At 45.7% G+C, this 27,358-nt stretch overlaps 1 protein-coding gene across 1 annotated transcript in view; it reads left to right on the top strand.

The window, feature by feature from the left end:
* The window catches only part of ADAP1 (ArfGAP with dual PH domains 1), a 115,486-nt gene that overhangs the window by 53,335 nt on the left and 34,793 nt on the right, over positions 1–27,358 (top strand). Inside the window, exon 5 of the mRNA XM_054042635.1 lies at positions 25,114–25,226. Coding sequence (XP_053898610.1) covers positions 25,114–25,226 — 113 coding nt within the window. The remainder of the gene's footprint in view (positions 1–25,113; positions 25,227–27,358) is intronic.

Below are 27,358 nucleotides of genomic sequence, written 5' to 3'. Positions count from 1 at the left end.
AGTCCAGAGCCTCCACGTAGTCCAGTAGGGATGTATATGGAAGGTGCTCAGAAACCACATGAAAAACCCAGAGACAGATGGAATTTCATCTGTACAGTCCATCCCTCTGCAAGGGCAGGATGAGTGAGGGCAAATCCCATGAGAGAAGGAAGACTTTCCCATCCCCAACATCTGTGATCTTATGGTTTTTCATCTTATGGGAGAACAAGAAAGAAGTTAGCAATTTAAAAAAAAACGTTCAAACCATTTCTTTGGCCCATCTACACTAGTGAGCTTACAGCAGCCCAGTCGTACGGATGCAGCAATTCTGCTGTAAGATCGCTCGTGTAGCTGCGCTATGCTGACGGGAGAGAGCGCTCCCAGCGACATAATGAAACCACCTCAACGAGCGGCGGTAACTCTGTCGGCGGGAGAACTTCTCTCACTGACATCGCGCTGTACACACTACAACTTACCGGTGAATCTCATGTTGCTCGGGGGTGTGTGTGGTTTTTTTCCCACACCCCTGAGTGACCTAAGTTTTGCTGACATAAGTGGTCGTGGAGACATTGCGTAAGCCTAACATTGGGCACAAAGCTATGAAATAGTTGCAGCCTGCAAAGTAAAAAGAACTCTCTGGCATCAGGGAAAGAAACATATGCATGTGTAATGTGTACACGTGGGAGACTTAAAATGTGAGCAGGAAATGAAATGTGACATCCAGACTCAGCCATAGAGACCCTTAACTTAATATTTTATGTGACCAGTGAAAATCATGAATAAATCCAACCCTAGATGTGCAATCTGAACACAGGAATTCCCAAGCCGCCGTAAAGTACTTGGGGAAAGCAGGGTGGGTGGAAATTCTGTGGCAGACGCATCCAGGCAGGTATTTACTTTTGCAGAGCATCAAGTGTAAGGAGGTCTGTGAGAGGAGCCTGACTCCTTTCTTCATGGGTAATGTGTGTGAAGTGAGCTGCTTTCATTTCTGAGCTCTGCCTTTCATCCTGTGCATCACGTAACAATAACATTGTTGTTAATGCTGAGGGTGGGTAGGTCTGGATGTGATACAGCTGTGTGCATCTGGGACTTGCCTCATTAGGGAACACACAGTATCTTTCTCGTTCTATGACCTGACGAGATCCTTTTGCATTTTTTTTTCTTCTCTCCAAAGAGTTCACAAGAACTCCTTGTGTTTTAAAAAACAAAACAAAACCCCTTGTTTCATTGCTCAGCTGTACGAGGCTGAGCAGAGCCCCTGTAGATCTGGCTGCCCTTTGTTTTAAAAGATGACAACATAAACAAGGGAAAGGCTTCCAGGAATATTAAATCTGGGAGCAGATCAGGCGGCTAATGTGGCATGCTTTATAATAGCAGCTAGGAGCAATTTGTAATAAACCATAAATATTTTTCCCCTCACTTAACAAAAGCCAATTTACTACAGATGCATCAGTTTCCAAATCTCCAATTCCTGCTTCTTCCTTTTGAGTAATTTGGAAGTAACTAAATAGCAGTTGTCATAATTTTTACCTCTTTTGTCCCATGATCATCAAAAGCTTGATCCAAACCCTGTGAGGTCAGAGGAAAGATTCTCATTGACGTCAATGGACTTTGAATCAGGCCCCAAGTGTTTTGCAAACGTTAAGTAACATTAGACTGGAAGTGTCATGGCATACGTTAGAAGACTATATAAATATAATGTTAGACCATAAGCCTTTCGGGTCAGGGCTTTGTCATCTTCCATGTCTGGGAAGTGCCTAGCACATTTCTGGTGCTGCATAAATAATGGGTCTGATTCTCTGCTCACTCTGGTTTAGCATTGGTGTAACTCGATTGATTTCAGTAGAGTGACTCCTGATTTATACCACTGTAAATGAGAGGAGACTAAAGTCCAATAAAGGAACAGCTGAATCACGTATAGAACTTTCCTGAACCTGGCTTTTTTGTTAGGAAAAGATCATTTTAAACACTGTTTTCATGGATTCTATCACTGGTTTTAAACTATAAGTCTGTCTGTCTGTCTGGAAAGTGGTTGTTCCTGTATTTGGTACATCACAAACGTTGGATCTTCCTTTATTAAAGATCCAGATAGTTTAAGCCTCTTAAAAGAGCATTGGGCCAGACTGTGTGTGGTGTGTCACCGCCTCCCAGGCAAGTTCTGGGAAGGACTGTGCCCAAAGAGGAACATTTCCACCAACAGTTGGCCAGCTGGCAGGTGAAGTGCACTCACTGTACACGGCCTATGGATGTTGCAATGTGCTTCCCTTGGCACACCCCTCCAGTTCCATCAGCCAATGCGGTGAGAAGGCAGAGCCATGGCAGAGTGTCGAAGTGAGCAGTTTCTGTAGCTCTCGGAACACACACACACACACACACGCACACTCTCTCTCTCTTTTTCCTCCAAGTTTGGATAACTTCAATTCCCTTCAGTTCTCTTCCTCCTTTAACCTTTTGGTGTTTTACTGTCTATCTTGAATGTGAATGTTATTTTTGGTGATATCGTGAGTTGGAGCTGATCTACACAACAACATAAAGCATGTCCAAGGCACTAGTCTGTTTACGTGACTCTTGTGCAACACAGTTAAGTCCCATCCCACTGCAGGTGTTGATTGTCTTGCGATCAGATGTTATTATAATTAGGGCTGGCCGAAACTATTTTTCAATGGAAAATTGGGTTCTTGACTAAACAGATTTTTTTGTGAAAAGTGTCAGCTTTCCAGGGAAAATTTTATTTATTATTATTTTTTATCAAAAAGCCAAACTTCTTCAAACTGAAATATTTTGATTTGGAAATGCTGCTGCAGTGCCTTGTGGGAATAGTAGTTTGGTTGCCTCATGTCCTCATTTTCCTCTTATGGACTGGGCTTTTCATCTGGACTACTTCTCCCATGATGCACTATGGCCAGGGATTCCCAGGATGCACCACCTCCCCTCCCCCCCCCCCAAGAAAATCAAAATTTTCTGTGGAAAATTTAGACAAAAATTAATTGAAAATTTTTGACCAGCTGTAGTTATAACTGGATCTCCTGTGTTGGTTTTGTTTGTTTGTTTGTTTTTTAAGGTAGCGGATCTGGATTTACGTTAATCATCTTGGCCCAGACAAAAAGATCTGAGTTTTCCTCAGGAGTGTATGACTGAATCTTTTATTTAAAGAAAAAGAAGTGTGACTTACTGACTGACAAATAGTAAGAGTCATCAGAAATATTGGGCCTCGATCTGAGATCATAGAGTGGAGTTTTGAATAACAAGTAGCCAGTTATTTCTCCTAATTAGTTTCAGAGAAGAGTTGTTGCTTTGTTACGCTTGGCTTTTAACATCACTGCTACCTGATCTTAGTCTCAAATTGGCGTAAATGTTCTTCTCATACTCAAAAGGGCTGAATATTAAAGTTGTATTATTTGAATGATGCTCAAGCATTTCCTGCCATTGCCCCATTTTGATAGCAAGTGTTTTGTTTGTTTTTGTTTTTGTTTTTTTTTACAGTGTAGGCCTAAAAATTGTAGATAAGAAGTGGGTAAAGACCATAGTGGCACCAGTATTTGTATTCGTTTAGTCAAGGGGTAGGTAACCTATGACACATGTGCAGAAGGCGAGCTGATTTTCAGTGGCACTCACACTGCCTGGATCCTGGCCACCGGTCCGGGGGGCTCTGCATTTGAATTTAATTTTAAATGAAGCTTCTTAAACATTTTAAAAACCTTATTTACTTAACTAAAGTATTGTTGTATGTAATATATTATAGATTTATAGAAAGAGACCTTCTAAAAACGTTAAAATGTATTACTGGCATGCAAAACCTTAAATTAGAGTGAATAAATGAAGACTCGGCACACCACTTCTGAAAGGTTGCCGATCTCTGGTTTAGTCCTATCATATTTTATACAGTGTTTGCTCTTGTAAAAGATTTTTTTGCACGTTTCTCTTAAAATTCAGATAAAATTGCTACAGAAGCAAAACCTTTTGCATTCCATATGTGTTAATGTAAGAATTCACATTTGTTTAGTGTCTTCAATCCAAGGATCTCAAAATACTTTACAAACTATTCAACCTCTGTGATAGGTCAAAGAACACTTTACCCATCCCTAAATGCAGCCATCCCTGGGGTGGAAACCAGCAGTTGTTTTAACACTCTACTTCAATCTGACACAACTGGTTCTGGTTCCTGATCATGCCAGTACTCTGTATATGGAACATTGGCTGAAGTTCATTGGTTCTGCATACAGAGTGCTTACAACTGTGGACTTGCATCTGATGTGTCTTCCACTAATGTAACACTATTGATGTTGGTGGGTCGAAGTCTTGATTTACATTCATGTAAGGAGAGTGGAATCCGGCTCTGGGTCTGACTAGAACTGTAGGCAAGAGGTAATTGGCGATTTACATACTGAAGTGTAGGCAGAATTCCCAAGTTGGAATTTGGCCAGGGCACTCGAGTTAACAGTCTTGCTATTACAAAACATGCCCATATGACGTGCACCCTAAAGAAAAGGATCTAATCCTCAACGTGAAAATAGTGTTTGATTCTCATAATCTCTTTATCATACGGCAGATGTTTGGGGTCCATGTAAAATACAAGGTGTGATTTGGGGGGGTAGGAGTGTGAAGAGAGAATTTGTTTTTGTAATGTGTACAGCTGTTTATTAAGCAAATCAGCATTGTTTCACTGTTACCTGTGGAATAGTTCCAATGAAATCCCAGCTGCACAGCTGGCCTATGTACCAGTTAGGGGCTGAACCAACACCCCAGCTTCAAACCTACCTGAACTTTGGAAAAACTCTGAACTGTGCAGGTTTGCAGCTCAGTCCCGTCCTTATTTAAAAGATCTCAGTCATTCAGCCTGTAACCCTAGATACTGTGCCTAATTCCATTTTCACGTACACCAGTGTATATCAGGAGTACCACCGCTGATTGGAGAGCAGAATCAGGGCCTCTTAATCCAGTTTCCTTCCTGAAACAACTACCTTTAGCAGAGGGGCATCTCTTCATGCAGAGCACTGGAACGTGATTGCTCGAAGTGCTCCCAGAGCCTAGAGAGCCAGGTATGGCTCGGAATTTGGATCTGGGAGGGATCAGTGAGTAGCGAAGATTTCCAACTGGACTAGAAGCAGCAACGCATGCACTAAGGTGAATCAGCTTTGCAAATGAGAGCTGAGACCTAGCTGGGTGAAGCAGCACTGAGGCATCATGTGCTTTCAATGCACCCGTTGCTAAACAGCTCTGCTTGTTTGGCCTTAGCACCAGGGCCGGCTCTGGCTTTTTGGCCACCCCAAGCAAAAAAAAAAAAAAAAACGGGGCGGCCAGAATGGCAAAGCAAAAAAAAAAAAAAAACCTGCGGCGTGGCTGGAGTGTGGGTGCAGGGGGACCGGCTTGGGGGGAGGGGGGGAGCAGGCGGGAGAGAGAGAGAAGGGGGCTGCCACGCGGCCCCTCCCACTGCGCTGCCGCCTGCCGCGAGGGCTCCGCTCCGGTCAGCAGGGAGGGAAGGAAGTGGACTGCCCTGCAGGGCGCTCTGGTTCTCCATGCCACCGCCCCCTACAGGGCGGCCGGAGCAGAACAAACAAACAGACAAAAACAAACAAACACAAAACAGTGGCCATGCCGCCCTAGGATTGGGCGGAATGCCGCCTCCGACAATCTGCCGCCCCAAGCACCAGCTTGCTCAGCTGGTGCCTGGAGCCAGCCCTGCTTAGCACACACCTGCAATTTGCATTTTCACCCTGCCTCTCCATATAGAGAGAATCTGCAGTAATAGAAGGCCTGGTCTCTGAAGGCAGCCTGACCTTTTCTGTATTCACACTGAGGTGAAGTATGCTGAGGATCAGAATGCCGGGCCCCTCTGGGAGGTCTGCGTGTAGGAGAATCTGCATAAGTTGGTGTCTTGAGCACGTTTATCACGGATAAAGGACACTTCAGTATTTAACAGAGAGGGCTCTGGGTCTGTTTTAAGTCAATGGGAAAAGCTTGGTCTTTTAAAATGTATCTACTATTGACTTTGTTCCATTTCAAGTATTAACGATGAAAAGCTTTCATACCAGCAGGAATACAGAGCCCCCAAGGCCCAGTTCCTGCGTGATAAATGGAGATGGGCCCAAACTCAAAATACAGTGGGACTTGAAAATCTGAACCCAGAAAACTTGCGGTCTGTGGGCCCAATCCTGCAAACCCCACCAGGTGGCATGCTTCCTTCTGTGCATAATTCCACTGAAACCCACGAAAAGGGTTTGCAGAATCAGGCCCTACACAGGGAGACAAGAAGGCATGGAGAACAAAGGAGAGCAGAGGCTTCAAAAAAGACAGGAAGATTTGATGGAGACGAGTGAGGTACTATGTGCACGGGATGGGAGAGGCAGTTTCAGGTGTATGGCCTGAAAGAAGGTGTGTGGAAGACAGGGGTGGCTCTATGCTTTTTGCTGCCCCAAGCATGGCAGTCAGGCGGCCTTCGGCGGCACGCCTGCGAGCGGTCCACTGGTCACGCGGATTCGGCGGCGTTTATGAGGGTGATCTGCCGGTCCCACGCCTTCAGCGTACCCGCCGCCAAATTGCCGCCGAAGCCGCGGGACCGGCGAACCTCCCGCAGGCGTGCCGCCGAAGGCTGCCTGACTGCCGCCCTCACGGAGACCGGCACTCCACCCCCTGCGGCTTGCCGCCCCAGGCACGCACTTGCTGCGCTGGTGCCTGGAGCCGCCCCTGGTGGAAGAGGAGAGAAGCCGAGGAACACAAGGAGGTAAGAGCAGAGGTATAAATGCATGCAGCAGAGCTGGGCAGGACCGGGAAGATCAGGATGAGGTGCTTGAAGAGGAGGCTGGTGAAGGGAGTTGAGGAGTGGGGCAGGAAATGTAGTAAGACCAGAGCATCAGGAGAGGAAGAATGATCCAGGTCCCTGCTCTGCCATAAACTTCTATGCGTCCCTGGGCAAGTCACAAAGGCCTGGTCCTCACTAACCCCCCACTTCGGACTAAGGTATGCAAATTCAGCTACGTTAATAACGTAGCTGAATTCGAAGTACCTTAGTCCGAACTTACCGCGGGTCCAGACGCAGCAGGGAGGCTCCCCCGTCGATGCCGCGTACTCCTCTCGCCGAGCTGGAGTACCGACGTCGACGGCGAGCACTTCCGGGATCAATTTATCGCGTCTAAATCAGACGCGATAAATCGATCCCAGAACATCGATTGCCTGCCGCCGGACCCGGAGGTAAGTGTAGACGTACCCTTAGATTCTGTCGACGCTGCAGCCAGAAGAGTGACTGCAGCACTTGGCTCCAGCTAGCGCAGATAATAATAGTTGTGAAGCTGCAGCACGGGCTGTACAAGGGGAATGTGCTCGAGCGGCTAGCCCGTGCCGACATGCTGCCGTCACACCTCTGCTTGCAGCATAGACGTATCCTTAGTCATGTTCCCTATCTGCGTAATGGGGATAATAGCACTGGCCTACCCCACCGGGGTGTTGTAAGAACAAGTACACTAAAGATTGTGAGAGGTTCACATGCTGTGGCGATGGGGGTTTAATATGTCAGTGTCTTTAGATAGGTAAGATCGGGCTGTGACATTTTGCATAGGTGGAAAGATACAGAGAGAGAGGTGTTATTATGGAGGAACAGTATTTTCATATCAAAATAATAAACAGCTTATGCAGGGTCCATGACTGGCAGGGTACTAGCAATGGGGAAGGGAAACGGAGTTTCACTGAAAAGAAATCTAGCAGAGAAAGGAATAACATGATCCAATGGCTGGAAGTTGAAGCTAGACAAATTCAGACTGGAAATAACATAAAATTTTTAACAGTGAGAGTAATTAACCATTGGAACAACTTACCAAAGGTCGTGGTGGTGTCTCAGTCACTGACCATTTTTAAATCAAGATTTGAGGTTTTCCTAAAAGATCTGTTCTAGGAATTGTTTTGGGGGAGTCCCATGGCCTGTGTCATACAGGAGGTCAGACTAGATGATCACGATGGTCTCTTCTGGCCTTGAAATCTCTAAAAAGAAAACAGCAAGTATGTGTCATTTATCCTGCACTTTGGGGCTTATCAGTTTCCAAAGAGGGGGTGTGTGTGTATTAAGTGTCTTTGTTGTGGTCTAGGCATGGACCAGGACCCCATTGTGCCAGGGCTGTACAAACACGGAACAAAAAAAAAGATGCTTCCTGCCCCAAAGAACTTGCAATCTAAGTAAGTTTTACCCTCTGCGCGGATGTGCGCTATAAAATCTCTCATGTCCAGGTTGAGAGTTTAGATTGTGCACATCTACATGCACGTTCACGGTGACATTAAATATTGGTAAAAGAAAATATCTAAAAACAAACGTCAAGGTTATCAGATATACAGGCTTTACAAAAATGCTGATGTGCTGTAGTCAGGGATGGTTTAACATGCAGAAATTTCCCAGCTGAGCAGTGCAGAAGTAATAATGCATTACTGACAAGGCAGACACCTCCTGTACATATGGCAGGGGAACTGGAGAGAGGGCTGGTATTCTTTAGTCAATTACATCACTCTGCCATGCAGGGGAAATGACTCATTGTGGGAAGCAGGACTGGACATCAGGGAGTTGGCTGCTGTACACAATACACCATGCTTTAGTGCTTCTAATAGGAGAGCTTTTAGACATTTCATTTAGCACCAGAGACTGTGTGGGTTCAAAGAATGCATGCACCTAATATGGTAGTTAAAGTAAAACCTGGGTTGTCAGTCAGATTAGTCACACATGAAAGCCTCTCTGTTCTATGGAACTAGGTGTATGAAAACAAGGATGTTAAATGGGATTTGAGAACTGATTATATTGAATATTAATACTGTCCACTCCTAAGAGATTATCCCACCCCAACCCCAAAGATAGGGTGACCAGATTGGGGAAGAAAATATCGGGACACCTTGCGGGGGGGGGGGTGCTCGCCGGCAGAGCAAAAGAAACACCACCACGAACTTTGGTAAGTTGTTCCAATGGTTAATTACTCTCACTGTTAAAAATTTATGCCTTATTTCCAGTCTGAATTTGTCTAGCTTCAACTTCCTGCCCTGGCTGAGAAAAAACAAGAACAAAAACACAGTGCTGCTGCTCGGCACGCGGGACAGACAGCGAAATATTGGGACGTCTGGTCACTCTACCCAAAGAGAGCTTATGCAGTAAGAAACCCAGGGCACCAAGTCTCAGAGCCTGGGTCACCTGACTCGGGCTCATGGGACTTGGGCTGTGAGACTAAAAACTGCAGTGTAGAGATCCAGTTGTGGGCTGGAACCTGGGCTCTGAGACCCACCCCCATCCTAGGGTCTCAGAGCCCAAGCTCCAACCCAAGCCTGGATGCCTACACTGCAATTTTATAGCCCCAGGACATGAGCCTTGTGAGCCTGAGACAGCTGACCCAGGCCAGCTGCGGCTGTGCTACGGGACTCTTGTTGCAGTGTAGATGTACCCTTTAAGACTTGCGTTATCTGCATTTTACACTGCAGTAGAGACTTGTGTGGGCCACAGTTAGAAGGGCAGAGTCTGCTATTGTGTTTGCTCACTCTCCAGGAAACTAACACACTGAACACATGCCAAAGTGGAAAGAAATCAATATTCCTCTGAAAGTGAAAGTCGAGTAAGAAGGAAATTGACATGAGTAGGTAAATGAGCTGATGCCTTGAGCTAATGTGAAACATGGTGGCTCTTAGCAGGCAGAAAGGAGGGGTCTGATTCACTGGGCTACAGTAACTAATTTCAAATCAACTGGATTAACTCAATGCTGAATCAGGTCCAAGGCTTCTATAAGTAGAGTTGTAGCCTGGGGGGAGGGATAGCTCAGTGGTTTGAGCATTGCCCTGCTAAACTCAGGGTTGTGAGTTCAATCCTTGAGGGGGTCATTTAGGGATCTGGGGCAAAAATCTGATCTGTCTGGGGATTGGTCCTGCTTTGAGCAGCAGGTTGGACTAGATGATCTCCTGAGGCCAGGTCCCTTCCAACCTTGATATTCTATGAAGTACTCACAATAGTAACTTTTTTGCACAGTTTAAATCAATGGCTTCATTTGCTACAGTAGAAGCAGGATTGTTTTAAAAATAAGGAGGCTACATGAGATGTAGTGAACTCTGCTCATAGAAACTATAGCTGCTCAGGAATTTTTTCATCCATGTTTTGTGGTTTGCTTCCCTCCCGCTCTCCTCCTCTTCCCCCAAATTTTTCTATTTGCCATCCGGAAAATTGGAATGAAGTATTTTGTTTCAGGTTGGCTCATCCTGAATTGAAATATTTCTGTTTGCCGAACCAAATTTAAATGTTTCTCATCTTGGATCAGTTTGACATCAATCTGTGTCTGCCTGAGCTGCCACAACATCTCATGGGAGTTATAGTTTGGGTCCCTCTTGCCTCTGTTCTCCCCACAAGCTAAGCTCTCTACGTGTCCCATGATGCTCTTTGGCTGCTTAGCTGTGGGAACACAGTGAATCAGAGGAGATGTAGTCCAGCCAAGGGGCCCAGCCCATAGAGAAGAATAGGGGCCCAAGGGACCTGAACTATAGCTCCCAGGAGGCATTGCAATAGCTCAGGTTGGCACCATTTAATGTCAATCCAACTAGAAACAAAACACTTTGGTATTGCCAGAGGGTGTCTAAAGCATAGGTGCCAACTCCGTGGGTGCTCTGGGGATGGAGCACCCATGGGGAAAAATTGGTGGGTGCTCTGCACCCACTGGCAGCTCCCCACCCCCCCACCCCACCTCACCTCCGCCTCTGCTCCGCCTCCTTCCCTGAGCACGCTGCATGCCCATTTTTCCCACTAGCTCCCAGCACTTGCTGCCGTGAGACAGCTGTTTTGCGCAGCAAGCGCTGGGAGGGAGGGGGGGGAGGGGAAACGTGGCATGCTTGGGGAAGAGACGAGACCGGGGCGGGGATTTGGGGAAGGGGTCCAATAGGGGCAAGGAGGGGCGGAGTTGGGGCGAGGACTTTGCAGAAGGGGTTGGAATGGGGGTGGGGCAGGGGGTGAGGGGGCGTGACCACCCACCAGCGCCAGGGAAAGTTGGCGCCTATGATCTAAAGTGAGTCTTTGGGAGGCTTAAAACATGGCCCAAGGCTGCCCTGTGTCTATAACAGGTTTATATTGTTTCTATTCCGACATAATGGAAGATACAAATACAAGGAACTAATAAAGCTTGTGTGCATATGTCTTTGATTGTACACTTTTAGGTGCAGACTAGCTGAGCCCCTGGTGTTCCTGACAAGTTGCCAACAGACCCTGCAGTTTGGGGATCTCTGCATTCAATGTTGTTCAGGGTTTAAACACCGTACAAAGCACTTTTCCATGCTTCCTAATATGGAGCCAAAAAGTTGGTCTAAATTTACAATGCAGCTAATTCTGTTTTAACAGTAAGGGAAAAGCGAGTAGACGAGTAATAATATAACTAAGTACTGTGACAAATTTAATTTCAGTGCAACTTTTCTTGTCTAAGCCTCCTGTAAGCAAGGACTGTCTCTTACGTTTGAGTCCTGTGCAGTGCCAAGCAGTTTTTGGCTCTTACCAAATAAAGCGTTCCTTGGGGCAGGGGCCACGTCTTCCTCTGTAGGTTGCTGAGTGTATAGTTGGTGCTTAACAAATAACAGGTCAAAACTGATGATAACGAACAGCATTTTGCTGACATTGATGCTTGTAGGGAACCATCACATCTCTCCTTATATTTCCAGGATCCAACAAATAAAATCATGTAAAAACACAGATCTTGCAGACCGTAGAATAAGCCCTCATCCTGTGATGTGCTGAAGTCCCCCTCAACTGCCGTTGACCCTTGTTGAAGTTGTGTGCCGCTCAGCACCTCTTGAGATCAGCCCTGAAATGAACGCCTGCCCTTTTCTTGAATGGAAAAGAGAAGAGTGAAACAAGGCAAACATTCATTGATTTGGGGGCTATCCATCTGATAGCATCATGGGAAGTAGGCCAGCTTGCTAGAGCTACTAGAATAGGTTTGACTGTTACCATATCAAAGCTTCAGGTTTGGAATGTTATACTAGGATGATTGCTGCTGGCTATGCTAATGAAAACAATATGAAGGAGTATCCGACAGTGGTACAGGGCAGAGAGGTGCACTGCATTCAACCCCCGCAATAAGCATGTCTCTGTTTTCACTTGGAAATCTCTGATTCAGCAGATACATCTGCAACAGTAATTTCTTTCTTCGGATGCTTGTAGAGAAGTATTTACAGTGCTGAAGAAGCCGTGGTCAGCACTGGATTGGAAGATACTTTGTCAGCACGTCCGAAGCTGGGGGTTAAAAAACTTGTCTTGAACCAACACACAGTGGCCACCTTGCTGAGCTGTGAGCGCTTTTGCCGGAGAGTGCCTAGCTCAGTGGGAATCTCTAACGAGGCCTTTAGACCCCACGGCAGTAACAAATATTAATGGTGTCCGTTCCCATAGTATCAAAGGCCATGTCTACATTGCCCCACAGTTCAGACTACGAACTCGAGACCTTTAAGCTCGTGCCACAGTTTCCCCAAGAGGGAGGTTTGCAGCTCAGCGTTTTAGTGCACACTGCTGTTCGGACGCCCTTAGTCTGAACTGTGGGGAGGTGTAGACGTGCCCTAAAAGGGCAAGAAAGTTACACGATGGAGAGGGGAGAATTAAACCTTCAAAAAATACAGAAGCTACAGATGAAATCCTGGTCCCAGTGAAGGCAATGGGGGGGTTGCCATGGACTTCAGTGGAACCAGGATTTCACCCTGGGTCCATACAATTGGATCATTCCATAAAATTAGATGACACTATTTTGTGGCAGTGCTCCTAGAAAAGTCAAACAAGCAAATTGTTGCAGCCGTGCAGTGCACTGAATCACCTAAATCAGCTTGCTAGTTACAGGAACCTGCAGTTTGAGCCGATGTCTGGGACAACTGCAGAACCGGCAGAGGAGAGCGGAATGATTCCTACATTTAAAAAGTTTTTCATACGTGCACTGCGTAAAGCAACAATTTTGACTCTAAATGTGAGGGACACTCAATCATCGATGATAAGGAGCCATTCAAGACAACAGCAGATGTGCTGAAGCCCTTTGGATTGCTCTTCAAAGCAAACAGAAAGGGAATGTTGTCTGCATGAGATTTCTGGCAAGATATTTGCCTTGATTTGTTACTGTACTGGACCACTGCTAGTGGGGGGAGAGGGCAGCACTTAATCACTAATTTATTCCAGAGTGAGTGCTCTGGAGTTAGGGTCTGATCCTAAGGCCGTGGGGATCTTTTCCATTGACTGCAACAAGCTGTGGATCAGGCCTAGTGAGTGAGTTCTTCCAGTCGTTGCTAGTCCTGAGCGACGTGAGCAGCTGTCCTGGCCCGAGTTTTATTTACAGACGTGGCTATGCAGAGATTCATCTAAAACTATTCCTGGCTTGGAGAATAGTTTGGACTGTTTCCACAACTGTGGTTTGAACAGGGCTACGCTTCACCGAGGCTATACTGCTAAACGGAGTTGTAGATGTGTCGGTCCCAGGATATTAGAGAGACAAGGTGGGTGAGGTAATATCTTGTATTGGACCAACTTCTGTTGGTGGGAGAGACAAGCTTTTGAGGCACACAGAGCTCTTCTTCGGGTCTGGGAAAGGTACTGCAGCATCACAGCTTAGCATAAGTAGTTAGCACATATTCTAAGGGACCACTCAAGGTAGGCCCGTTAACACCTCTGCAGTCATAGGACAAAGAGGAGGGAGAGGTTTGGGGGGTTACAGATTGTTGTAATAAGCCATAAATCCAGTGTGTCTGTTCAGTCCATCGTTTTTAGTGTCTAGCAGAGTAATGGATTTAAGCTTCCAGGCTCATCTTTTGAAAGAGTTGTGCAGGTTTCCTTTGAGGATGAGGACTGATAGATCAATATCACTGTAACTGTAGTTCTTCTTCAAGTGGCCTCTGCAATATTCCTACTGCACCTGGATCTCCTTGTGGGAATATGCAGAAGCTACTCAAAGAAAAAATATTTGATTTCTCTGTAAAATTGGATTCCATGCCGCAGTTCTCAGTAATGCAACCACAAGACTTCCAGTAAAGAAATTCTCTTTAGGAGAGCACTTCCGAATCTCCCAGCAGATCCAGTCTAACTTCACTATAGCAGCTAATTGCTGTGTTATCTTTAATATGTAAACACTCAGTAATTCAGTCATCAGGAAAGCTACGAGATCGACAATCAGTTACAGGATAAACTGATAGACGAGGAGGAGGTGGCTGCAATCTCCGTAGTACAACTGTATCGAATATCTCTGAAATGATCAGATGATGAGCTGGAAACATACTTTAAGCTTCAATATATTTCCTCCCCCTCTCCAAGCTCCCCCTCACCCAGCATTTTCTGAAAGGTTTAGTACTGGCTGAAAGGTGATTTTTTTTTTTCTCCTGGAACACTATAAATAAAGGAATCTTTTCTCTCCCATAGTCTGGGGCCTTTTCTGAGTCTGAAGTTCTGGCAATCACTGGGTGAGCTTCTGGCTGCTCTTGCATGATGCACAAGAAAGAAGATGGCATAGACAGCTCTTTGCACCTTGGCTCACCTGTGCAGGGGGCGGCCAGAATCTTGGTATTTGCAGTCCCAGAGTCCAAGGGAGGATAGAAATATAGCAAACCCAGTGGTGCTAGCTACGTGACCAGGACCAGTGTGTGCATGCTGCGTCCTAGTGCATGGACATACCTTCTTGGGGAGTGCACACAGGGTGCAGCATGAACTTCCCCAGTACTAGCCCTGCACCCTGTGGGATTTCTAGTGCCATTGGGTTCTGCGCCTTTCTCCCTTTGTGTTCAGTGAATGCTAGTCTCAAGATTCTGGCTGCCTGCTGCACAGGTAAACTAACCCCTCTTCCCCATCCCTTGGGCATTCATGGAAGCTGTAATAACCAGGAGCGCATCCACCCCTTCTAGCAGCTAACCTTATAATTGCTAACCTGTACAGTGCAATCTTCTGATCACTTGAATAGCGGCCACCTTTCATCCCAGCAGTGACTTCTTTTCATTTCACACCTGTGCACCTTGCCATATGTTATCCCGTATGCGCCAACTATAGATTCAATAAATGAAGGAACAATATGATGTCATCTCTGATACCGTCCGGGAGTATTGATGAAAATATTAATTTCTTGTTTGCTGAGAGCTGTTCCAGTGGTAGTCCTAACGTGTGATTAAAGGAACTAGTTAAAAACAACGTATAAAGCTGGATTAGATACATCATCTCCTATTATGTTCCCTTTAGCTGACAATTCTCTGAGAGAAGGGGGGTCTGGATTTCTCTGGGTAACATCAGAATTGGCAGGAATGTTTTCTGACTGTTAGGTTTAGTTGGTGTCATGAATTATTTTAATCAGATTTAAATGGTGGCAAACATCACAGGCTTAAAGGATTTTAGCTTTATTGTTGGAGATTTACTTAGAAGCAATTTGGATTTTCAGGCATGAGCCTGCAACGCAAATTTGTTCATGTTCACAGGACCCTAAATCTCAGGAACGGACCTTGTGTTTCAATACAACACAGATCCACATAGGAAAGGTCCAATGCTCTTTGAAGTGAACCAAGGACTCCAACGTTCTGTTAAGCTCTGTCTGATGTTTTCCTTTAGAGACACTGTATTTTGGCTCCATTTCACTACATTGATTTCCAACAGATGAGTTGCAGGAAAACTACCCATTTTTCATTTCAAAATGCTCTAGTCTCTAAGGTGCCACAAATACTCCTGTTCTCTTGTTTAAGATACAGCAAAATAGCATATGTATTTTTGCACTGATCTATATAGATGTAGTTTTTTCTTCCTTACCATTAACCTGGCTCCAGCCCAAAAGTCAATCCGGATGTGGTCTAAACCTGTCTCCATTTTTGCTTCTGAGGCTATTAGTTCACACCACTTGAACTCCTGGAGGTCAGTATTTGTGTTTGCTATATTACTCTGTGTGAAAGAGCTGGGAACGTGCTGTCTCTTGGGCTAGTGTTTGATCTATGATTTCTCCAGACCAGTACATAGGTTCTGGAAAGGATGATGTCTATGTACTTTGTCTCTAACTCCATATAGTCCTGACACTGCCTGCAAGCCCGGTCTTTAAGTTGTTGTGTGTTATGTTGTGGCAAAGAATACCTTGCATGAAATCTGTGTTCAGATGGTTTTGTAAAATATGTTTGACTTAGCCTGAAGGATTGATATAGTGTAAGGGCTGGTCTACACTAGGGGGGGATCGATCTAAGATACGCAACTTCAGCTACGTGAATAGCATAGCTGAAGTCGAAGTATCTTAGATTGATTTACCTTGGGTCCTCACAGCGCGGGATCGACGGCCGCGGCTCCCCCGTCGACTCCGCTACCACCGCTCGCTCCGGTGGAGTTCCGGAGTCGACGGGGAGCGCGTTCGGGGATTGATATATCGCATCTTAACGAGACGTGATATATCGATCCCTGATAAATCGATCGCTACCCGCCGATATGATGGGTAGTCTGGACGTACCCTTAGAGAGAGAGCCTGGAACCAGTAGCTTACCAGTTTGAGTCCAGCCAGGGTCACTAGTGATTAAATGCTGTCGCCTCCTGATAGCGGTTCTGTGGCCTATGTGAAAGGGGTTAGTGTTCTCAATGCAGCTTCACATGGGCTGATGGGCCCCACCCGCACACACACAAAGTAACAAATGATGTTACTGGGCTCCCGTGTTGGCATTCTCAGCAGAAGCGCTGAGCATGGAAAATGAATGAACATTTCATGTGTAGAGGATGGGTCCTCCAGAACCAGGTGGAGGTGCTTTGCCGGCATGATGTGGGGAAGCTCACTCCACCCCACAACCACGTGCGCAGTGGATAATGACAAATCTTCCATCTCCAGGGGCAAATGACACATTTCCCTTTGTTATATGTTATACGCAGTGTTGTTGTAGCCATGTTGGTCCGAGAATATTAGAGAGGCCAGGCGGGTGAGGTAGTATCTTTTAGAAGTTGGTCCAATAAAAGATATTACCTCACCTACCTCGCGCATCTTACCTTTCCCTTCATCAATAACGGCAATTTTTTCCTAAAATCCTGTCAGAAAATAGCCTCCGTGTGCATGCAGTCTCTCCCCTCCTGTCTTCCATTTTATATTTCAGCTAAAACCACAGACATACCGTTTCAGGCTGCTCCAGTACTGATCTATACATTAATAATGACATTATCCCTTGGAAGGCCGCTGAGATGTCCCTAACATGGCATCTCAATCACCTTCCAAGACATCTCTTCCTGCGTGATTTAGCCATTCAAGTGCTAATTGCCTCTGATTCAGTCAATCATTTGCAGAGTGAGTGGGTTAATTGGGTATAGTGGAAGCAATCAATTTAATCAGCAGCTTGGTTCCATAGCTGAGGTGCTACAATGCAGCAGGACAATAATTGGTTTATTAGCTCCTGGAAGGCAGCGAAGACAGACTTGATGGCAATGGGAAACTCTTTTCTGTTTAAAATGGCCTTCAGGAAAGATAATTTGCATATTAAGTGATTGTTAGGAAAGGACTGATTAGTTAAAAGACTGGAAATTCTTGCATTTGAAATATGTTCATGCATAAGAAACCATTTTGGTGCTAGTGCGTGGAGACCTGGGCCTTGGCAGCCAGTTACAATGTGAAGAATATGCGTCCAGTCTCCAAGGAGACTGGTTGTTTCAAGTATTTGAGTGATCCTGACCGGTGCCAGAATGACAGAACTAGCAATAGAAGATTCAATGAGTCACAAAAAACCAATAACACAAGTAGCCGCAGTGCCCCCCACTGGCCCGGCGAGTGCGCCTCAACCTGATTTTTTAGGTACCACTTCAGTGGGCGAAAGGGTAGTTCAGTCTCCATGCTCACTCTGCGTTTTCTGGTGAGACTCTCATTTTATACAGGCCACTGAACAACCTCAGCTGGTAACAACTATCAGTTGCAACCGACCTGGTCCAGGTATGGCCCAGTGACCTAGAGGCAAAATCTCTCATTAGCAAGTCCCCGAGCCACTCACTCCCTTTTAATTGACATGGGGTTGCTGACATCACCAATAAAGTCTTTTCTACACACCAGTAAACACTTAACTGGCAGTAAGTGCATTTGTTCAAAGAAATGATTATGCAATTATTTGTAAGAAGCTGTGCAGCTTAAACTCTTCAGCACCACTACAGTCAGGGAAGAGAGCTGGAGACATTCTGTGGTAGATGAAGAGACCATTTAGGGCCTTATCCCGCAAACCCTTGCTTAGATGATTATGATTAGTGCTTCGTAACTGAACAAGTCCCATTGACTTATGTAGGGCTGCCCCTGTGAGTCAGCATTGCAGGTTGGCCTGGTCGGAAAACAGAATTTCTGCTTCTTGGGAAATTGTGACATTCAACGTCTGTTTTCATTCTGAACCAGTAAGGGAAAGGGGTTTCGTTTTCCAAACCTAATAGCGTCCCCTGTAAAAAGCTCTGCTTTTAGGGAAGCCCCTTCCCACCCCCATTCTGCAGCCAGTATTTTAAGTGCCTTCCCGTAACTGTTTTCAGGATCTTTCAGACAGAGACATTCAAATCAGAGCCTCTTGCTGACCTATTTAATTTGCCTAGGGAACTTGGATGAGTTCATGTTCAGTTCAAGTCCAAGTCAATGTTTTTTCTGCTTATCAGTGTTGACAGGGGTGCAGACTCTCATTTTGGGCAGGCTAGAGAAGTGACTCCTAAGGACATTGCCCTAAAGGAAGGAAGAGAGAAATGAAGCAAGCAACGTGTTTATAAAAATCGATACCCGTGCATAATGGGGATTAGCAGGTATGGCTGTACAGCAATTAGGGTTCTCAGGACATATTTTTTGGTGGCCTCAGAGTGCGGCCACCAACTCTTGCTGGTGGCCACTCTCATGCTTTTTCCTAAAACATTTAATTCACTTTAGGAAAAACAAATAAACATGCAAATACACATGTCCAAATCATCGTCATTTATTTATTTATTGCTAGCGAGTAAGTCCATTGTGAAAAGTGATATTAACAAACATTTCACCCCAAAATTCAACAGCTGTAGTGCTCAGGGGCAGCTCCACATTACCTCACAAGCTGTGTGGGCCTATTGCTCACCCCACTCAGGGATTTGCCCAAGGAACTCCTGCTGTTAACAGCCACAGAGCTTCCACCCGTGCTCATGGGCTGCACATTGACACTGTGACCCCACCAGGTTAGGGCCTGGTCCTTTGGACAACTCCTGCAGCTCATAGGATTTGGCCCCTGCAGGGAAATCCTGCCCCTTCCTCTGCAGTCATGGAGAGGCTCCTGGCAGTGGAACCAGTGCCTGTTGGCTACCAGTAGAGTAGGTAGTATATTTGGGGTGGGTGGGTGGTACAGAAGGAGTTTGCACTCCTGCATGTCAAGGAGCCCCTGTGGGGATGGGCAGAGTCAGGGAAGAGGATCATTTTGTGCTGGAGGGGAGGTGTGTGTCAGTGCCATAACAAGGGCGAGGCGAGCGAGGCACTTGCCTCAGGCGCACAAAGTGGAGGGGTGCAGTTCTACTGCCCAAGCGGGGCGTAGGGGGGGAAAAAAAAAAGCCGCGATTGGCAGTGCTTCGGCGGCACCTCTACCGCCACCGCTGCTTCGGGAATTCAGCACCGGGTCCCTGAGTCCCTCTCGGAGGGAAGGACCTGCCGCCAAATTGCTGCCGCCGCTTCATTTGTTCTTTGCCGGCAATTCAGTGGCGGGTCCTTCCCTCTGAGAGGGACTCAGGGACCCGCCGCCGAATTGCCGCTGAAGAACCTGGAGCCAGCCCTTGCCTCGGGTGCAAAAATTCGTTGTTATGGCTCTGGTGTGTGTTGGGGCCTAGGAGTGCTACCTCTGCTAGCAAGGTGTGATAGCCTCCCCAGAGCAGCTCAACCAACATGCAACAGGCATGGGAAGTTTGTTGTGGGGGTTCGGCTTGTAGGGAAGGAGGATTGTGAAGCCTCCAGTGGTTGAGATAATCATAGATTCATAGATTCTAGGACTGGAAGGGACCTCGAGAGGTCATCGAGTCCAGTCCCCTGCCCTCATGGCAGGACCAAATACTGACTAGACCATCCTGGATAGACATTTATTTAACCTAATCTTAAATATCTCCAGAGATGGAGATTCCACAACCTCCCTAGGCAATTTATTCCAGTGTTTAACCACCCTGACAGTTAGGAACTTTTTCCTAATGTCCAACCTAAATCATCCTTGCTGCAGTTTAAGCCCATTGCTTCTTGTTCTATCCTTAGAGGCTAAGGTGAACAAGTTTTTTCCCTCCTCCTTATGACACCCTTTTAGATACCTGAAAACTGCTATCATGTCCCCTCTCAGTCTTCTCTTTTCCAAACTAAACAAACCCAATTCTTTCAGCCTTCCTTCATAGGTCATGTTCTCAAGACCTTTAATCATTCTTGTTGCTCTTCTCTGGACCCTCTCCAATTTTGCCTCATCTTTCTTGAAATGCGGTGCCCAGAACTGGACACAATACTCCAGTTAAGGCCTAACCAGCACAGAGTAGAGCGGAAGAATGACTTCTTGTGTCTTGCTCACAACACACCTGTTAATACATCCCAGAATCATGTTTGCTTTTTTAGCAACAGCATCACACTGTTGACTCATATTTAGCTTGTGGTCAACTATAACCTCTAGATCCCTTTCTGCCGTACTCCTTCCTAGACAGTCTCTTCCCATTCTGTATGTGTGAAACTGATTGTTCCTTCCTAAGTGGAGCACTTTGCATTTGTCTTTGTTAAACTTCATCCTGTTTACCTCAGACCATTTCTCCAATTTGTCCAGATCATTTTGAATTATGACCCTGTCCTCATCATCTAAACTTTGTCTGAACCGCAACACTTCCGGGCAGCCCTGGAAGTTGAGAGCCCAGCGGCCCCCAGCTGCCCTTTATCCCAGACAAAACATCTGAAATGTTGGCAACTCTGAAAAACTGGAGGTGAGATTTTAAAGAGGAAAAAAAAAATGCTTCCCCTTTATGCTTTGTTAGCTTTGATATTGGTCACCGTGTCAGGCCGGCATCAGATGTTCTTCCTGTTCACTCTCTCCTGGCAATATCCTTCCCCCCCTGAAATTCAGCCTCTGGCTAGCCTGTCATGCACCTTTTTAAGAGGTGTTATTGTTTCCCAGATGCCTCATACTGCTGAGATTCTGGAGCTGCCTTTCTAGTTTAAAGGGACGACTAGAAATGGATTCTGATGTATTCTCCAATCCCTTCCATTACTTCCATGCTGAATATTAATTTCCTCAAGAAAATACAAACGCTTTAAATATCTACCCTTGATTTGTAAACCACATGGCAAATCTTTGAGAATAAGCTGTATAACATTTGTCATTCAAGAGAGCAACCAACAGACATAGACCATCAGAACCCAGTACGTGTTTCTGCCTCACGTGAAGCAAATCTCGCACTTTCATATCATATCAGCTAGGCGTCACCTGCAGACTGTCTGTCTTCTGTCAGCACCCTCAAAGGAGAAACACATTATTCCCATTCAGATCCATCGCGTACAGAGTATGTAGCATTTTCACTGATGGATACAGACTTGACAGGTAGATGTGTCTTATTAGGAAGCCTTCAAAGCTTCAGTTCCTCATGAAGTCAAGTGAATTAATTTGTACCATGGTGGTGATGAGAGTCCTCTGGCATCAATCAGTGTATTTCATGCTCATCTTGATATTCGCAGCTGTTGCAGTTGTTGGCCAGGTTGACACTAGATCCTTTTAGCTGCTATACTAGCGGGCCACATATAGGCCAAAATTAGGTTTGGGATTGTTCAGTTTGCTTCTTCTCTTCTTCTGACTATTCGGCTTGCTATGACTCCCATTTCTACTGCTTGGTGAAATGCACCCAGAGATCCCAGGTGCTTGTTGAGCTCAGATTTTTTTTTTTTTCATTAAAAAATGAAAGAGAAAGAGGAAAAAAATGCCCCTGTAGTTTGAATTGGATTCTTTGGCCCACTCTGTCCGAGGACAGAAGGCCTGTATAGGTCATTGGGAAGGAGGTACTAATGGTGCAGAACAATTTTGGTTCCAACTCGCAGTGCTGCAGAGAATATTTGTGGGTTTTTTTATATTCATTATTTGGATTCATACGTGTCTCCGTTGCTCGTACTCGGGCAGTAGATAGTCAGAGGTTTAACCTAAAATGGCAGAGCTTTTCCAGCAAAGGAGGGAAGAGGAGAGCTGGCAGGTAGAAGAATTTCACTGACCACAGAATGTAAAGACAATAGCCCTGCTGGGGCCATCTGGTAACTGTAAAGGAAGTTGTGTAACACATCCTGGTGATCCCGTGGGAGCAGGATGACTAGAAGCATGGAATAATGGAGCCAAATTTTGCTCTGATTTTAAACCTGTAAACCTGGAATAACTCCACTGACCATTTACATCAGTGTAACTGGGATCAGCCCTGAGGAAACAAAGAGAAACTAATTTATCCTGGATTTAGTGCAGGTGAATAAGGCACGGGTGGTGGGTGGTGGGCTATGCAGAGTCTGAGGAAAACCAATGAGCAGGATTTTGACTGTAAAAAATGAGGGAGGGGTTGCACACAGAGGTAGTGAGCAACTCCTCAAGAGACTTGCTCTGCTGTGGGCTGAGGGACCAGCTGAGACCTGCACAGTGGCTAGCATCAAGATAGTGAGTCCGTGGGACTTGTGGCACTTAGGTTCAACCGACCTCAGGTAACGGGGATTGTACGGTGCTGTGTATGAGTGGGTACTAGCTCCAAGGAGGGATCCTTTCTGTTACACACCTGCTTCCATAGGCGCCAACTCCATGAGTGCTCTAGCCCCGGAGCACCCATGGGAAAAAAATAGTGGTTGCTCAGCACCCACCAGCCACCTGCCAATCAGCTGTTCAGTGGCGGGTGGGAGGTGCTGGGGGGGGAGAGGGAGGAAGAGGCGGAGCAAGGGCAGGGGTGTGCGGGGGGGTGGAGTGGGGGGAGGAAGAGGCGGAGTAAGGGTGGGGTCTTGGGGGAAGGGGTGGAGTGGGGATGGAGCACCCACCCAGAAAAATGAAAATCTGCAGCTGTGCATGCCTCATAGCTGTGTGTGTGTGGCTGTGCACAATCTGTACTAATTTTAAATGATAGGTATGTCAATAATGTATTATGGGATATCCCTAGCGACGGGTGAAAATGCAAGTGCTCTTTCCAGAGTAGTAGCAGACATCTGTACCTACTGGCAGCCAAGGGGTTGTCGGGGATGGTACGACGGGGCCCAGCATTTTAAAAATGAAACCCGCTCCAATATCTGACCCCGATAGAGGGACAAGGAAAAGAAAGCACTGCCGACAGGCTCTAAATCGTCCCATCACTTACAGCTGAATCACGTTATTGGCCCATTTACCTCCTGCATTCCAGCAGTCTGATGGGTATTTTGGATTTATGCTGTGCTGTGGAGTTCACATTCGCAATTAGCAACAGTAGAGTTTTCACCATTGCGTTTATTTATGCCTAACATTAATGGCTTTGATTAACACTTCAGGAAAGGTCCATTTCAGCTTTTGGGAGACCAGTTGGCCTTTGCTTTCATAAATGCAGAAGGGGTAAATATAGTTTGAAAAAGAAAGTTGTGTGATACTGGTTTACAGACTATAAACATAGGCACATTTAGGGGTTTTGTTTGTATCTTTAGCAGTAGCATATACAATTAAATTATCTTGCTTCAAGCTCTCATCCATACAGAACATTTTTATGCAGCTCATACCTGGAAAGCGAATAGCACTTTTTTCCTTTTTTTTTTTTTGGTCTGTGGTTTATATAAATTTGGCTTGATGATGGACATTTACAATAACAGTCACTGGTAGAAATTTCTGAAATGCACTCCCAGGATGGCATTTCTGTAAATTGCCATTTTATAATGTGCATACAGATAATAGTCTGCCTACTAATATTGTAGCTACTTTGCATATAGAGAGAGCTTAGTTACAAGTTAAAAAGCATTTAATTGTTTCGCTTTACAATCCTAGCTACTGAGAGTCAATAATAAAAACTAAATAGAAGAGAGAAGAGAAATTGAGAGAGAAATCTCAACGGGAATATTTTTATAATTAAGATCTCAAACTGAAGGAGAGCATCAAACAGCTCGATCAGTATTTATAGTGATTGTGTAGGAAACTGCTTGTAAAAAACAAACAAACAAAATGTTGTAAAGTAAGGACAATGCTTAAAATGTTATCATTTTTGACTAATCTGCACATAATCTGGCTAACCTGCACATTCCGGCTGTCGTGCCACTGGAGAAGGGCATGCAGTGGTTAGTTGCCATTGTGTTTGCTGTTCGGGAATGCTGAGGTAGGATAAAAATCAGCCTTTTCCTGATTTGTTTTAAAAATAATCTGCAAAAACAAAATCCTTGGATGGACTTTAGTGCTGGTGAAAGCGGTGTGGGGAAACCGAACAGGAACAATATGGGTGGTGAAAGCTGCTTCTTCTAGTGATAGCCCCTATTGTATTCCACTGAGGGTTATGTGCATGCTTCCCTGTGATGTCTTGCTAAAGAACCTCAGAGCTGGATGGAACCGCTCAAAGCGGGAGAAAGTAGTTGAGTGTCCCATGGCTCAGTCAGGTGCTGATCCAAAGTCCACTGAAGTCAGTGGAAAAGCTTGTAAGTTGTTTTTTTCCCTGTGTTTTTTTGTTAAGGTATGTGGAAATAGTCCCATTGGCTTCACCGAGCTTTGGGTATGTCCTATCTGAGCAGACAGACTCCAAAAGTAGTCAGCTATGTCCTTGTGGTTTTCTGTGTTATCAACAACTATCCACCGGGAACTGGGTTTTATTTTTTCCCTCTGATTCCTTAGTAATGTCAACACTTGGGGCCAGATCCTACTTGCCTCAGTTATGCTCCAGAGGGCTCCTTGCGCAAGCAAAATGAGCAAGATTATTGGGTGAGACATTCTGGTGAGGTTGGTGTATTGGGAACCAATGAAAGAACTCAGCAGTGTCTCTGAAGGCTTCCCCAGTGTCTCTGAATGTGATGTGCAGTGCGAATCCCAGACCGCCTGTCAAATCGCGGTATCAAAGACTGGCGACCTTTGAAGCACAAGATACAAAAGAAAGAAAGAGAGAGCAGAGTGAGGAAGGCACATCTGAGGGGAAAAGTGGCTTTGTGGCCTGTCGGCTCTGTGTCTTGTAAAATGTTCATTTTTCAGCTTTTCTCTTTAAAAAAACAAAACTTTTCATTCATGATTCTCTGTTATTTCTTTCCTTTGCAGGGTACAGAGAAGGGCTTCTCTGGAAGAGAGGACGTGACAATGGGCAGTTCTTAAGCAGAAAATTTGTGTTATCGGAACGGGAAGGCGCTCTGAAGTACTTCAACAAAAATGATGTAAGCATCTGGGACCACAGCACAGTCACCAGAGGTTTTGTTCATGTGGGTTTGTCTTTGATCAAACAGTCCCCCTGGAACCATTTTGTCATAAGGAGTCACTAACTTTTCAAAGACGCCAGGTCGTTTATTCTTCTACTGCTCTAGGACCGAAAGCCCAAGGCCCAGATTTCTAAAAGTATTTAGATATTGCTGGGCTCAGTGGTACAATACTGAACTGATTTAGGAGCCAAAATTTCATCTTAAAAGGGGATTTAGGCATTTAGGAGGCCAAATTCCATAAACTCTCAGTGACAGTTTGGCTCCTAAGTGCCTAAATCCCCTTTCAAAATGATATTTGGGCTCCTAAATCAATTATGCATTGCAACACTGAGCACAGCAACATCTAAATACCTGGGCCCACATGTGTAGAGTTCTGCAGCTCCCTGATCCCATCATCTTTGTTTTCTGAGAGCAAGAAGTTTCTCCTGGCTCTACTCTGCGATGCTAGATCATAAGGAGCCGCCAATCCTCTCTACATCAGTTTTATGCCTTCGGCCACACTGTGGTGGCGGCAATATCACACAACAGAGGAGAGGCTGCAGGCCCACTGTGGTGTTTGGATAGCAAAGGAATTTGAAAGCCTACGGCAGCTGCAGTCCTTGGTTTGTAAACTCCAAGGGCACAGAGGGGCAGATAGTGAAGAGTTCTCCTTTGGATTCTGAATGCTCCCTTAAAGACCATGACAAACAGTCATAAAGGAAAATCCATCTGGTTTTTTATATTTCAGTGTCAGGCTAGGAAGTATTTGTCTTCTTCTCAGGAGTGGATCTCATTTATTGTAAGTGAAACGTGGAGCCATTAAAAAAAATTACATTTGTGATGAATGGACAGGAACTTTACTGTCATGCACTCACCAAGCAGAGAAATCCAATGTGCTTTCCTGGCCTTTTTACATAAACCCAGCGGTGCCTTGCCGTCCTTGTGAAAACCTTGCACCTCTGTGGGCCCCAGTCAGTAGGGAAGAGAAGCTGATTTGCCACCTGCCCCACTGCCTGCTCTTAACACATAGCTGTGCTGGATAGCTCAGTGGTTTGAGCATTGGCCTGATAACTCCAGGGTTGTGAGTTCAATCCTTGAGGGGGCCATTTAGGGATCTGGGGCAAAAATCTGATCTGTCTGGGGGTCCTGCTTTGAGCAGGGGGTTGGACTAGATGACCTCCTGAGGTCCCTTCTAACCCTCATAGTCTATGATCTGTCTCTGAACAGTATTCCGTGCCGGAGGCAGCGCTGCCATTAAACGCATGATGGTGCAGCTAGTCTGTATGAATGCTGGATGAAAGTATGTGGTGAGATGTGGACACTGGACATTATTTTATTTGTTTTACCCCCAAATCCTCTCGTTAGTTTCCCACACTACAGTTCTCCTTCTCACCCAAGTAGAACTCTTGTTAATGTCAAACCCAGGCAGTGCTGCACCCCCCTCTCTCCTCCCCTCCTCTCACAACTCCCCCCCACAACTCCCCAACCCCAATCTGGGTCCTTATCTGTAAGTACCGTTGGGCCAGTTCATTTAGTGGTGTCAGGAGTGACATTCAGATTCAATACTAACCAGCCGATGCATCGAAACAGTGTCACTTTTAATGCTGATCCCTCTCCCTCGCGCCTCAAGCATTATCCCTCTGCTCCCCTGCAGCCTTTTTTTAATGTCAGCCTTATTTCCTCAATCCTAGGATTTGCCAGCCGTTTTGTGTACGGGCTTAATGATTGTAAGATCTTTCGTTAACAAGCCGTGGGCAAAAATTCTGTTAAAATAATAGTGGATCGAACCAGCAGCTGTCTTTTGTGGCAGCTTGATGAGCGATGGCGTCATGGAGAGGAATGGTAATGGAGGGAGAGACATCTCTCCCGGTACTTTCTCCTCCATTTCCAGTGGCTAATTTAGAGGGGTATCGCTGTCGTCATCTCCACCACGTGCTCTTTGAGGCAGTCCTGGTTTGTGGATGGGAGAAATGCAATCACAGCCTAAAAGGAAGTGAGAGTCTCTGGTAACCCAGATGAAGTTGCTTTCGTCCACTCCAGTGGTTTAAAAACTTCTTTCATGGTACTCAATGTGACGCCAGCACCAACCACGGGTGTGATGGGAACCATAT

This window comes from Malaclemys terrapin, chromosome 10, assembly GCF_027887155.1.
Source record: "Malaclemys terrapin pileata isolate rMalTer1 chromosome 10, rMalTer1.hap1, whole genome shotgun sequence".
NCBI classification, from domain to species: Eukaryota; Metazoa; Chordata; order Testudines; family Emydidae; genus Malaclemys; species Malaclemys terrapin.
This window is presented reverse-complemented; position numbering and strand designations above follow the sequence as displayed.